At 39.6% G+C, this 14,977-nt stretch overlaps 1 protein-coding gene across 5 annotated transcripts in view; it reads left to right on the top strand.

Annotated features, from left to right (window-relative positions):
• Window positions 1-327: 327 nt before the first annotated feature.
• The window catches only part of VDAC3 (voltage dependent anion channel 3), a 44,436-nt gene continuing 29,786 nt past the window's right edge, over window positions 328-14,977 (top strand). Inside the window, exons 1-3 of one of the 5 annotated variants that reach the window (XM_043503083.1) lie at window positions 328-580; window positions 10,431-10,540; window positions 14,011-14,082. In XM_043503083.1, the coding sequence (XP_043359018.1) occupies window positions 10,507-10,540; window positions 14,011-14,082 (106 nt within the window). In that variant the 5' untranslated portion in view covers window positions 328-580; window positions 10,431-10,506. Of the gene's footprint in view, window positions 708-1,055; window positions 1,201-10,430; window positions 10,541-14,010; window positions 14,083-14,977 lie in introns of those variants that run through there. The other 4 variants (XM_038384926.2, XM_043503084.1, XM_043503082.1 and 1 more) reach the window with 4 other exon arrangements.

The raw sequence follows: 14,977 nt of genomic DNA on the forward strand, positions 1-14,977 counted from the left end.
ATCAGCCCAAGGGCCGCTGAGCGAGCCAGGGCCGGCTCTGAGAGCAACTGTGTTTGCAGCCTCCGGGAAGCCGGGCTCCCGCTCGCTGGGGGTCCCGCTGGGGGTTGCCATGGCAATAGGCCGGTCATGGCGGCGAGCTAGGAAAGGGGATTCGCCAGGGCCTGCGGCGATAAGGATTGGGTGGGCTGAGCTCATCCCTCCTGGGAGAACTACGAGGGGGCGGAACGCCACCCTCCCCCCAGCTCAGGCAACAGAGCATGCGGAGGCTTGAGTCTCTCGTCATCGCCTAGGTGATCTGAGTTTTAGATTGCTCTTTGTCCCCCCGCGCTTTTTACTCGCGCATGCGCGGCCGTGGTCTCTGACTACCGGTACATGCGCAGTACTAGTCTGTGTGCTGTTCTGCGGTGCTGTGGGAAAGGATTCAACGGGAAATTAGAATGCATGGTACTACGCAGGCGCGGTGACGTGAGGGAGAGCGACGCGTATGCGTCATTGAGTACTTGGAGCGTTGGGCATGCGCTGTAGGTAGGCGTGGCGGGAGCGAGACCTTCAGCAAGAGACAGAAGACAGCGGCTTTACGGTACGGGGCGGGGGCGGGCTGTCTGAAGCTGGGGCCTGGGGGAGCCGAGTAGAGCCGGGAGCGGTGCCCGTGCCCGTGCCCGTGCCCGGTTTGTTCGCTCCCACACCCCGTCGGGCTATGAGAGCGGGCAGGTCGGTGTGCGGGCGGGGTGCGTGTGAGGGCTGGGGGCGGAGAGGGCCCGGGCGGGGTGCGTGTGAGGGCTGGGGGCGGAGAGGGCCCGGGCGGGGTGCGTGTGAGGGCTGGGGGCGGAGAGGGCCCGGGCGGGGTGCGTGTGAGGGCTGGGGGCGGAGAGGGCCCGGGCGGGGTGCGTGTGAGGGCTGCGGTAGTATAACACTCAGGGAGGGTGTGAGGTGAACGTCGCTGCTGAGCAGCACGTTACGTATTTTATGTCTCCGTGAGTTTCTGTCTCTGGTGTATGTTTCGGTTTTCTGCATAATGTATTTACAATAACGAAAATTTTTTTGTCTTAGAGAAAATCAATTGCGTCCTGACAATTTCCTGCCCTGGGTGTCTCCAGAGTCACCTTGTGGTGCTGTTATGGCAACTGATGGCTTTGGCCGTTACATGCAAAGCAATATGGGCTCTTTTCTTTTTGCATTTCCATGTTTTGGGGGCAGAAGGTGCGTGCGTGTACATGCAAATATATACATCTCTTCACAGTGTTTCCATTGGTTTTGTTCACAGACAGTCTGAAATTGCTTGGGTATTTCTGGACTGTGACACCTGTGACTTTGACTCATGCCCTTGATTACTGGTTAAAGGACAATGTAAACTTAAATGTATCAACTTCTGTTTTTAATTGTGTTAAAAGCAGTTTAAGATATCCTTGCCTCTGGTTTAGTTGATCTTTTAAGGGTGGCAGGAGATATGGATGGGCACATTGCAGTGTGGATTTACTGATTTAAATCAAATTGATTTAAATCAGTAGTCAGGAAGACTCAATTTAATCATGGCTTTTTTACATAAAAGTGCGTTCTTGTTCATTGTTATAACCTTAATGCAAACTCTTCACAACCCAGAGATAGATGTAGCTTTCATTTTTAAAAGTACACACTATACATTTTTTTTAAGTGATTTTATTCTGAAAACTTTTCAGATTAGTTTTATAGCTATACCAGAAAATGAATGATTGTTTGGTTATTTCATTTGTTAAAGGTAATTGAAGCAGATATTTATGAAGTCATTCGGAGGTGAACTATCTCCAGTTCAACAGGTTAATCATTAATATTTGGAGGATTTTCTTGCCATCCTGTATTGGGAGGAGAAGGTCATCAGACAGACATTTAAATTTTTATTTAACTAAAACAACAACGTTATGTATTCTGGATTTTTTTTTTCAACAGCAAACATAATATTTTAACACAATACGCACATGAATTTTTGAATTTAAACAGTCAGGTTTTTTAAAATCAGGTTTGTTTTTGTTAAAATTGTTTAACTAAAATAGTTAAATGAAATATTTAAAGAAAACAAATTAAATGGACTATGTCAGCCAGGTCAACGTGAGAAACTTAAAATATCGGCTTCTGCAGCTAACTCAGTTGTCTTCACCTTCATTTCCTGTTTGTTCATAATCTGCTTTTTCAGGTCCCAAACCATTTCTCAATTGGGAATGAATTAGTCCAAATGAAGAAAATATTCTTTCTACACCAGCAGAAGAAGCTACTGCTGTTAAAAGTGAGATTATCACTTCAGCAGTCTCTAAATCCAAGTGCTTAAGTGACTTCTACCAGTTCACTGCTGTGACTTTCTTTAAAACATCATCAGCAAACATATTTCTTGAATGGTATACCCTTAGCGCTGAAGTTTATTATAGTTGGCATTATGGAGGCATGATTGCTGGATGTCCATGTCATAGCCAACTCCTCTTCTTCAGCAGTTAAGGTTTGACCCTGGTACCGAGTATTGAGAATATTTGCAAGAAAATGAGCTGGAGATAGTGCTTGTCCCATTTGTTTTTTTTAATGCTTGTAATTTAACTTATTTCTCTATTTAAGATCTCACTCAGGTCCTTCCATATTTCAACAATGTCAGCAATAAAACAGCTATTCCCTTGCATTTTGTTCAAGGCTACTGAAATAGTCTTCGGGGTACTCCGCATGAGTTCAACATTTCTCTTAAGCCCAATGTTGAGAACTTTGGCTGTGACTGTGCAATCTGTTTTTTCATGATTTTGTTCACAAACTGTCATCAGATTAGGCCAGTTCTTGATAAAATGCTCAAAACAGTCCACTACCGAGTTCCATTGCATGTCTTGTGGCAGAGTTAGCTTGGTTCTTCCCACTCTTTTCAGAGCAGCTGCTGCAAAGTGGTTGTTACGAAAGTAGTTTGCAATTTCAGCAACATTAGCCTTTATTTCTGGAACACTGAAGTCTTTGGCTAGGGGGTGCTTCAAATGAGCACTGCAACTATATGTTGTTAGCTTGGGATTCTCTTCACACTCTCTTAGATTTCTTCTCATCTTGGATACCTTCAAATCAGCGGCACTCCGATGAGTACCCGCATGGCCCCACAGTATGCCAATATTTTTATGGTTGACTTAGGACAACGCTTCCTCAGCTCTCGTCCCCCAATGCCCCCACTCTACTTGCGCTACATTGATGACATCTTCATCATCTGGACCCATGGAAAAGAAGCCCTTGAGGAATTCCACCATGATTTCAATAATTTCCATCCCACCATCAACCTCAGCCTGGACCAGTCCACACAAGAGATCCACCTCCTGGACACTACGGTGGTAATAAGCGATGGTCACATACACACCACCCTATACTGGAAACCTACTGACCACTATTCCTACCTACATGCCTCTAGCTTTCATCCAGATCACACCACACGATCCATTGTCTACAGCCAAGCTCTACGATATAACCGCATTTTTTCCAACCCCTCAGACAGAGACAAACACCTACAAGATCTCTCTCATGCATTCTTACAACTACAGTACCCACCTGCTGAAGTGAAGAAACAGATTGACAGAGCCAGAAGAGTACCCAGAAGTCACCTACTACAGGACAGGCCCAACAAAGAAAACAACAGAACGCCACTAGCCATCACCTTCAGCCCCCAACTAAAACCTCTCCCAACGCATCATCAAGGATCTACAACCTATCCTGAAGGATGACCCATCACTCTCACAGATCTTGGGAGACAGGCCAGTCCTTGCTTACAGACAGCCCCCCAACCTGAAACAAATACTCACCAGCAACCACACACCATACAACAGAACCACTAACCCAGGAACCTGTCCTTGCAACAAAGCCTGTTGCCAACTGTATCCTCATATCTATTCAGGGGACACCATCATAGGGCCTAATCACATCAGCCACACTATCGGAGGCGCGTTCACCTGCGAATCTACCAATGTGGTATATGCCACCATGTGCCAGCAATGCCCCTCTGCCATGTACATTGGTCAAACTCTACGTAAAAGAATAAATGGACACAAATCAGGCATCAAGAATTATAACATTCAAAAACCAGTCGGAGAACACTTCAATCTCTCCGGTCACTCGATTACAGACCTGAGAGTCAAAAAGAAAAGGAGTACTTGTGGCACCTTAGAGACTAACAAATTTATTTGAGCATAAGCTTTCGTGAGCTACAGCTACGAAAAGCTTTTGTGAGCTACATCGGATGCATCCGATGAAGTGAGCTGTAGCTCACGAAAGCTTATGCTCTAATAAATTTGTTAGTCTCTGAGGTGCCACAAGTACTCCTTTTCTTTTTGCGAATACAGACTAACACGGCTGCTACTCTGAGACCTGAGAGTGGCTATCCTTCAACAAAAAAGCTTCAAAAACAGACTCCAACGAGAGACTGCTGAATTGGAATTAATTTGCAAACTGGATACAATTAACTTAGGCTTGAATAGAAACTGGGAGTGGATCGGTCATTACACAAAGTAAAACTATTTCCCCATGTTATTTCTCCACACACCCCCCACTGTTCCTCAGACGTTCTTGTTAACTGCTGGAAATGGCCCACCTTGAGGAAAAAGGTTTTCCTCCTTCTTCCCACCCCCTGCTCCACTGGTAATAGCTCATCTTAAGTGATCACTCTCCTTACAGTGTGTATGATAAAACCCACTGTTTCATGTTCTCTGTGTGTGTGTGTGTGTATTTATAAAAAAAAAAAAAAAAAAATCTCCCCACGGTATTTTCCACTGAATGCATCCAATGAAGTGAGCTGTAGCTCACGAAAGCTTATGCTCAAATAAATTTGTTAGTCTTTAAGGTGCCACAAGTACTCCTTTTCTTTTTTGCGAATACAGACTAACGCGGCTGCTACTCGGAAACCTGTCATTTGCAGCATTGTCTGTGACCAAGCTGCATACTAGACGTTTTAATTTTTTTCCACAGTTTGTTATAGCTTTTACTGCTACTTCTTGTAAGTATTCTGCTGTGTGTGCATTTCCTGATGTATCAATTGTTTCTGTAAGGAAGACATTCCCTTCCTCTGTTGTCACACAGGCACATACAACAGGATCATTGTGGACATTGCTCCACCCATCAAGACTCCGGTTAACAATTTTACCCTCTAGACGTTTTGCACACTGCTCAATTTCTTTCATAGACTTTATCCAGCGATTTGCGTTCGACATCTGCGCTGTTGGGTGGACTGTATCCTGGTCTTAATGACTGAACCATGTTAATGAAGTGTGGGTTCTCAGTCATACGGAAAGGAGAGTTTGTTGCATAAACAAACTGGGCAATTTTTTCATCAATTACCTCTTTTTGTAATCTGCTGGTTCTTATCACAAACTTATCTATGGTTGGTTTTTGGATGATGGAGTGTTTTTTGTTTTTTGTTTTTTTTTTCTTTTTGCCACAGGTGATATACTGTGGCTATGTGACATACATGATGTGAGTGAAACACTATCATTGGCAGTTAACTCTGAAACTGTAGAAAATGATAGTTATCTTGAAGGTGGATAGTCTTCAGAATCTTGTATGTTGAGGATGGATTCTCCTAAACAAAATAAGTCAATGTAGTTATTTAATTAACATACTGCTCATTTAGTATTACTCATTGCATTCGCTGACACTCGGTAGTACTTCAAAGGTGAAATTGTAAAAGGAAGATCTGCCTATTTCAGCTATTTATTTTTTTTTAATCACAACTGCATCTAAAATGATAGTACCATAGAATAACAACTATATGTTTTGCTCAAACATGAGTATTCAAAAATAGTCCAGAAGGAAGACAGGCAGTCCTTAAGAAAGAAGTATGAAATAAAAAAGTTTACCAACCTGAAGATCTTGCATGTTCAGACATGTTCCTTTCATCATCTTCAACGCAGCTTCCTCCTGAGAAGGAACACTTCTCATGATGTTGTTTCATTCAGGCTACCAGGCCTTGCATTTCTTCGTTGCACTGTTTGCATTTTGCATGCGTGCCTGTCTCACCCACTTGTAGAGGAACTTCATTAAAATATTCCCAAACTGGGTTTCTTTTATGGCCTGCTGCCTTTATAGGTTTTCCCTTCTAGTGAGAGAATGGTATGGTAGATGTCAAATCAATGAAGGCTACACTCAGAAAGACCTCAAGACTTCTGGAATATGCTGCTCCAACAGTTTCACTTTTGTTTCTACTACCTGTCCCTCCCTTCTTGCATTTATCTCTAGATGACTTCTCCTTGTCCAGATCTATTCCGCCCCAACAATCTTCTATTCATTGAACTTTCTGAAACTTTATCCTTTTAGAGAGAGGTAAGGGATTGACTCTGTGTACACAAATTTGCAGAGGGACAATAGGGTTGAGGTCTGTTGTTTTTCTCTCTCTCATATATTTTATTTAAGAACATTTTTGCTGTTAACAAGCATGTTATCTCTGGAGACACAATTGCACAGTGTGAGAACTGCAAAACTAAGCATCTCTGATGGTATCTTCTAGACTGAGCACTGAGTCCCATTGGGTGAGTGGGTAGATTAACCTAAATAATCTATACAGAAGTCCCTAGAACCCCATAAAATGGGGTCCCGAATCCATGAACTATTGGAACTCGTTTATAAAACTTTTCTTAAACATAACATTAATGTGTTATCTCGTACTATAGAATTAGAATTTATAATCCCTATTCGAGATATCATTGAGCTATAATGAATCTTAATTAAAACTCTTTTTCTTCTCAAAAAGCATTTTATCAAAAAAATCTGATTTAAATAAAAATATGATTTTCAAAAAAAATTGATTTTTATCTACCCTGGATTGTTGAATGACACAGTCTAGCATGTGATGCTACAATCACATACCTCAATAGATATGCCTGGGTTGTAATGCAGGCAGATGACTTTTTTTTCTCCCTCTTCCTCCTCCCACTGGAAGAAAATCATCCCTGGATTCAGATTGCTGGGACTCAGAATTGCTCATTCAAAACCAGTGTCTAGAAAACCTTATTCATTCTGAAAGTACTACTACAACTTTCCCAAAGGGTGTTTCTGCCCTTGCAAGATGCAGAATACAGATATCTTTATTAAAGACAGTATTACTACTTTGGATGGATGTTATTAATTTAACACTCCTGCCCCCCCCCCAAAAAAAAAAAGTATTTCTTCCTCTTTCAGCAAAGTCTGAGAGGTATTTCAGTCCTAAGCTGCTGCAGATTGCACGCACAAAGCTGTTTTTTGTTTCCGGGCTGCTACAACTGTCTGATGAAGTTTAATGGAGAAAATGTTTGATTTAATTCCTACAAGTCTAATAATTTCACTACAAAACTTTATCCGGTAAATGTAGGTATTTTTCAGTGTGGAAATAAGAATTTCTTATGTCATCAGCAGCCAGGTATTCACATTGCCTTTTGAACTTTGCTGGGAGAGGGGATTGCAGTGGAAATATAAATATTGACTTTTTAAAAGTTTTTGGGAAGCTGAAATCCATATACATTTTACATTAATATTTGATAAGTGCTGAAAACATACTAGAATAAAGGAAATGTCAATCTAAAATTTGATCATTTCGATAACTCTTTTGCTTACCTCTCACCCAGAAAATGCTTAATTATAGTATGAATAGAAGCCTGTATTTTCATGATCAGAGATTAATCCTCCATACTGATTGAAATGCAGCATTACAATATTGCAGTTGATAGTAGCAGAGTTCTTATTGTGTACCACAGTGTTTTCATTGACCACCTATCACTACAGCCTCTTAAAAACAAGACCATGTCTTCTGTGGCTACTGTAGTGGTTCGTGATGTGGAAAAAAAAATGTGAAAATAAACTTGTTTAATTTGACTGCAGCTTAGTTATGGCCTTCCATTTTGTGTCTTTGCTGCTTTATTTCCTCTCCCTTTGGGTAAACGTGTACATTTTATCAGCATCAAATCTTCTCTTGTTGTCTGCAGCACACATTGCTCTAGCTTTTCTAAGGCCTGGTCTAAGCTAGAAAGTTTTACTAATATAGCTGCTTCAGTTAAGTCGGGGGCGGGAATCACATCCCTGATGAACACATAGCTATGGCAGCAAAATCCCTAGTGTAGATGCAGATATACCTGCAGAAAAGTCCATTTGTTGGGATAGCTTATTCTGTTTGGGGAACTGGTTGAAACTATACACACAAAGGAACTATTGCCAGTATAAGCTGTGTCTGTCTCCATTAGGAGAATTTACCATTATGTCTCCTCCGGTATATCTCTAGTGGCAAACCCTTTTAAGTGTAATCAAGGCCTAAGTCAATTTGCAGCAAGGTGCATTAATTTAAATCAAAGTGATCATTGATTTTAATTATGATTTAAATTAGCAATCACAAAACTTTGATTTAAATAATTTTAAGTGTTTCGCATTTGTACTTGGTTATCTTTGGTTGATAACCTTGAGAACATTCATTCCCAGCTAAATATAGCCCTTTCACTAAATTTAGTGTTTCTTTTTGGTAACCAGAAGTATCCACTATGTCTATATGCATTTATTGAAGCAGTTATGACTTAACTTACATTTATTCATATTCTTATTTTAAATATTTATTTGTGTTAGAAAATGGTGAATGATGCATTTCTGATTTGCTGTGTGGTTTTGTTTTGTTTTATCTGTGATTTGTATCTTTTTCTCTATTTGGATTGAAATTTAACTTAAAACTGTGCCAAACCAGCATTTTTTAAATGGTTAAATAAAACTACTTTTGTGCTGCATATGTAAGGAAAAAGTGCATTAAAATTCATTTTTTTTAAATGAAGTATCTGTAGTTACTTAATTAAACTGATTGATTTTGCTCACCGTGTCCTTCAAGATTTTAGAATTAGAAGGTGTCATCCTTTCTCAACTAGCTTTTATTCATTGATTGCTAGAAGAACAAGTTTTCTTGCTTTTTTTTAATTCACAGTTGGTTTCTTTAAAATGAACTAGTTTAAATAAACTGAAATGAAGAAAATACTTTGCACCTACAGAAGAGGCTACTGCTGTCAAAAGCTCATTTATCACTTCAACAAACTTTGGTTCCAGCTGCTTAGCAAGTGACTTCCACCAGTTCAGTGGTTTGACTTTTTTTTAAAACTTGACACTAACCTATATTTAATTTTATTGAGAATCAGTTTAAACAAAAAAATATATTTTTTTTTCTTTAGTTGATTTATATCGCCAGTGCTTTGCAGTTTAGGTCTGTCCTGTTAAGTGCTTGCTGCTACTTTACTTTCTGTAAATTTGTTTAGAGTCGAATTTTCACTAAAGAAACATCTAACAGACATGAAAATTATGGAGAAGTTATTGGATTTTGGAATTTAGTTAATCACAATCTTTGAAAAGTGGAAACTCTGAAAGATAGACCTGTGGCTAGCAGAAAATGCTTCTGCCAGAGGCCTGACAAGTGCATCGCTCTTGTGAAAGAAGCAGTTTTTCAGACTGTTTTCAGGTTTTTTTATGAATCACTGGTAACACTGATTTGTATTAGCTCTAATAGTTCCCTAGAGAACAGTTACTAAAGTCAGACAGAATTTGAGTTGGGGAAGAGAAAGTGTAATCCAAATGTGATTTCCAAAATCTGATATCTTGTGCTTCACAACTGAAATAAGTCACATGCTCAGATTTCCATTGGTCTCTAGAATTACCTCTCTCAAATGATGATATATGAAGTATCTTGCCCTGAAATGGTCATTGGATCTCAGACCAAGCAAACATTTAGGCCATTTACCCAGTAGAGTAGTTGGGATGCTGAAATCATCCTTTACTTACACCAGTCTGCCTTTGCTGCTGAGGTGTTGGATCCATAACTGGTGGTGATAGTCAGCACCTCCTTCAGGGATGGCACGGTACAATTCTACCTTAAGCGAGCATTTGTGAGTCCCGTGGATTTTGATATCCCCCAAAAAGTCAGTAAGTGGTAGGGGGGAGAGTGAATTACCTAGTGTGGATAGTGGAAGAGGTAGCTGTTTAATTTACTAGGTTTCTCACCAGGATGCTGCTTGTGCATCTGATGGGGGTTTGTGCAGAGCGCTGTCTTTGGTATTGGCTTTAGCTTGTATATGTGCCTAATACTTTTTTTTTTTTTTTAAAGCCTCAAAAACAGTTACTGCATAAGCACAGTATCTGCTTTTACACTTTCCTGGTGTTGGTTGTGGTTCTCTTTATTTTGTTTGCTTTAATTCTTAGTAATGATTTTAAGTTATTGAGCTGTTTTGAAAACAATGTAATGGAAAAATTCTGACAATAGTAAACTTTAAAAGATAACAGCAACTTTTAAAAAAAAATTGTGGAATAATTTGCTCCTGCTCACCTCAACAGTTTTCTTTGGTGAAAATCAGGTTTTATATCAGAAACGCAGCCTTCTCCACGACTAGGTTGCAGATGCTGCTGTAATAGTATAAGTAAAACTTGTCTTTCATCTTTAATGATGCATCAATTTTTTCCATATTTGACAGGTAATAAGGCCTTTTATAGGTCACATTGAGACATACATAATTTATGACCTAATCTTCGTATAAGGAATCTGTAGTCATGTCCAGCTGTTCTGTACCTTCTAGACCCACAGGTAGGGGGTGGTGGTGTGTGGTGTATATGTGTGTGTGTGTGTATATATATATATGTATGTATGTATATCAGAAGGCCAGCTATTAAAAATAAAGAGGTTCATTAGAGAGTGTAAATTGTCTCAGATCTATGTATCCATCCACAAGATTGAGTTATGAATTAAATTCAAATACTTGTTGATATTCTTGCATAATAGCCAGGATATGTGACAGAAAGTGAGCTTTGTGAAGCAGTTCTGCGTTTGATTAGTTTTGTCTTTTTGTGAGTGAAGTCAGAAACTGCTTGCTGCAAGAATAGATTTCTTGTCACACGAAGGTCAGAAGAACACAAGTTTGCTCTTCAGCAAGAGCGTGGGGGAAGAGAAACCCAATAAATAGAAAGAGGCTAAACAGTAGCACTGCTGTGTAGTTCAAAGGAAAGGTAAGTGGTGTGAGTATTTGAAGGGAATTGATGATTTTAAGGATTTTACCTCTTAGTTGCGTTATTATTATTCTCTTGGATCAGCAGTGCCTTTGGTGTAATATAATTTATCAAGTGGAAGATTGGAGATCTTTCTAGTGGCAGCTGTTCAAGAGAAGATTTGCAACAAACGAGCCATTCAGTTGTTGGTTAGTCCTTTCTGGAACAGAAGCTACACAGTAACATGATGGATGTTTAAGATTTGCCATTATAAATCCATATTTCTCAGGCACAAAACTCTAGAATAGAAGCTACCTATGTTTCTTTAATGTGAAGCCACTAGCAGAATATATTATTTAAAATGGTATTTAATAATATTTAGGTAGTGACACCAAACAAAAGGATTGAGACATCCAACATTAAAACTAACACTCCACTCATAATTTTCAGTTTCTGGCTTTTTTCTGTTTAAAGTTGAGACACACACAGTTATTTATGTTAGACCATAGTCTGTTTTTTTTCTTGTAAGTGCATTATCAGAGAGAGACTCAGCAAGGTCCTGGAACGCCACCTGGAACTGGGATACCGCTAAGCCCTCTGACCCATCAGCCTGGGCTCCCTCTCACACTGTGCTGCTGTGACAAGTTGCAAAGCCAAGCTTGCACTTTCACCAGCATTCACACAGATCGGGACACACTCAGCTGCAGTCACATGCAGGCTTTCTAACCACCAGCCTAGGATCCCAGAGCAGTACTCTACTGCCCTGGTCAAATCTGGCCAGTATGTGGGTTTAATACCCAGTCCGCCTCTCCCTCAATGTAAAGAGGACCATACACACTTGTAATCAAGCTGATAGTTTCCCCAGATGCCTTAGTTCAACACACACTGGTTTGGATTAAAATATAAAATAAGTTTATTAATTACAAATGGATAGATTTTAAGTGGTTATAAATGATTACCTAGTAAATAAACAAAACTGCAAACTGAGTTTAACATACCAGATAGATAGGATATGAATTAACAAATTCTCACCCTGATTGATAAACAGACTATCAGATTCTTAAGGCACAAACTGCCTTGGCTTTGCAGCTTGGGTTTCCCAGGTTTTCATACACAGGCTAGAAATCACTTTTAGCCTATGACCATCACTCCCTCCTCCTCTTCCCCCCTCCCCCCCAGTTCAGTCTTTAGTCCTCAGGGTGTTTCCAGGTATGTTGTTGTAGGGAGAATGAGGTCCCCTCATGATGTCATTTTCCCCCTTTTATATCTTTTGCTGTGAGCTGGGTCAAACAGTTCCCATTGTGTAGTGTTATCATTGAAAGGTTTCTATTGTACACAGTTCCTGTGGTAATCCTTGTGCTTGTGTGCATTTCCTCAACAAGCCATTAGCATTGTTTGGCCTTTTTACTGTTGTACCTGAAAGTCTGCTTGTGGGTGTTTTTCAGCCTCACAACATGTTTCAGAAACACATGCATAGCCCAACTTCATAACTTTACATACGATGATAGCACATACAGTCCAGCGAGAGATTCTTGTCTAGCATAAGAATGTAACATAACATAGAAGATCAAGACATTTAGAATAGTATCTCACAAAGTATACTTTGTACAAAACGTATCCTAATTACGTAACAGTGGTGAATATTGTGGTGCCTGGGTGTGTCAGTAACATCCACATACTGTAGACAGATGTCCTTTTTGTATTTTCTAAAGCTCTGGAAGACTACCTGAGGGGAAGAATCAAGAAATTAAGGGGGGGGTGGCTCTTATACAGTTCTAAATTGGCTTTGAGTTAATATTGGACTCCATGGGCTTTCATTTTGCTGATTCATCAACGATTTAGATAATGGCATAGAGAGTACGCTTATAAAGTTTGCGCACAATACCAAGCTGCAAGTGTTTTGGAGAATAGGATTTAAACTCAAAATGATTTGGAGAAATGGTCTGAAATAAATAGCATGAAATTCAATAAGGACAAATGTGAAGTACTCTACTTAAGAAGGAACAATCAATTGCACACATACAAAATGGGAAATGACTGCCTAGGAGGGAGTACTGCAGAAAGAGATCTGGGGTCATAGTGGATCACTAGCTAAATACGAGTTAACAGTGTAACACTGTTTCAAAAAAAGTAAATATCATTCTGGGATATATTAGCAGGAGGGTTGTAAGCAAGACACCAGAAGTAATTCTTCAACTCTACTCTGCGCTGATTAGGCCTCAACTGGAGTATTGTGTGAAGTTCTGGGTGCCACGTTTTAGGAAAGATGTGGACAAATTGGAGAAAGTCCAGAGAAGAGCAACAAAAATAATTAAAGGTTTAGAAAACGTGACCTAGGAGGGAAGGTTAAAAAAATTGCGTTTGTTTAGTCTGGAGAAGACAAGACTGAAGGGGGACATAACAGTTTTCAAGTACACAAAAGGTGGTTACAAGGAGGAGGGAGGAAAATTGTACTCTTTAACCTTGAGGAATCAGTGATCTTAAATTGCAACAAGGTGGGGTTAGATTGGACATTGGGAAAAACTTCCTAACTGTCCAGGATAGTTAAGCACTGGAATAAATTGCCTAGGGAGGTTGTGGAATCTCCATAATTGGAGATTTTTAAGAGCAGCTTAGACAAACACCTGTCAGGGATGATCTAGATAATACTTATTCCTTCCTTCAGTGCAGGGGACTGGACTAGAAGATCTCTTGAGATCCTTTCCAGTCCTGCAATTCTATGATTATTCACCACCATGGGCTATGTCACCTAGGGCCCGTGTCAGAATAGTTCCTATCATGAAATTAGCATTCAATTATTGGAACAGAAATGGAGTCAATACATTGTTTGGTTCTTTCTCTGATACAATCTTAGCAGATTCTGGGACAAGTACATTGCTAGAGTTTAATTCCATTCCTGGGGTACAGTGATTCTGAATTATAGATTGACTTATGTTAAATTTCTGATATGATAAAATACCTTTTGTTCTTTCTGGCAAAACAACATGGAAGTAAGGAAGGTCTCTTGGCTTGGCAAGATTTTTCAGCTCTGTCTTGTAAAATCTGGGTTCTCTCCACTTCTAATCTTTTCAGACCCAATGGCTGTCCCACCATCCTACTGTGACCTGGGGAAATCTGCCAGGGATGTATTCAACAAAGGATATGGTAAGTAGCATGATCATATGTTGATGCTAATAAACTTACATTTCTTAGGTGCCTTAACAAAAGTAATAAGACTATTTACGTATGTGTTTACTGAAATAATATTTTGTGATGATGATAATGTGACCAAATAAGTACAAGAGAAGAAGGAGAAAAAGTATCTCGTGCTACTTACTCAACATATTAACGCATCATAAATATGTATCAAACTAGAAAGGAAACTGTTTTGAGTCTTGCCCAGAGAGATGCTACAAAATATAATTTGAATAGTGAGAAGTGTTCCAGTGTCTTCAGCCTTTTATAGAGGATGCAGTGCTTCTCACCTTCTTTATTATATACAGGGATATGTATAATTAGGTCCACCCCCACCCCTCAGATAGAGTGCTCCTATGTTGTTTGAGACAAAATTATGTGTGATGTTGGACACAGTACAAATAGTTTAGAGCACTTTAAACTGGAAAATATTTTATTTTAAAAGAAAACCAGAAAGTCTCTCGGGGAGGAACTCTCTGCTTGAACTGTTCTCTTGTTTGCAGTTCTTGATGATTTACATAAACAATGGCTTAATGCAGCATTTACATTGTTTGTGGCATAAAACTAGCACTATACAGCTGATAAAGTAGCTTTTTTTCTGTATATGTATATTTATGTATTTTCCTGGATCTTGAAACTGGATTTCTTCTTAATTGATGATCATTTCTCCATTTGCTGTATATGGCATATAAATTCATTTGAATAACTGTCTGCTTTTGAGAGATACAGAGATACAGCCCATCTCGTGGGGATAGCTCTGTATTTTCATTTTCTGTGACTGGTTTAAATTATGGTCAGTTATGGGAATCCTGAGATTGACAGTACAGTGACATGTCATGAATTCTGAAATCCTCTATTTTGTGAA

This window comes from Dermochelys coriacea, chromosome 26 (genome assembly GCF_009764565.3).
Source record: "Dermochelys coriacea isolate rDerCor1 chromosome 26, rDerCor1.pri.v4, whole genome shotgun sequence".
NCBI lineage: Eukaryota > Metazoa > Chordata > Testudines > Dermochelyidae > Dermochelys > Dermochelys coriacea.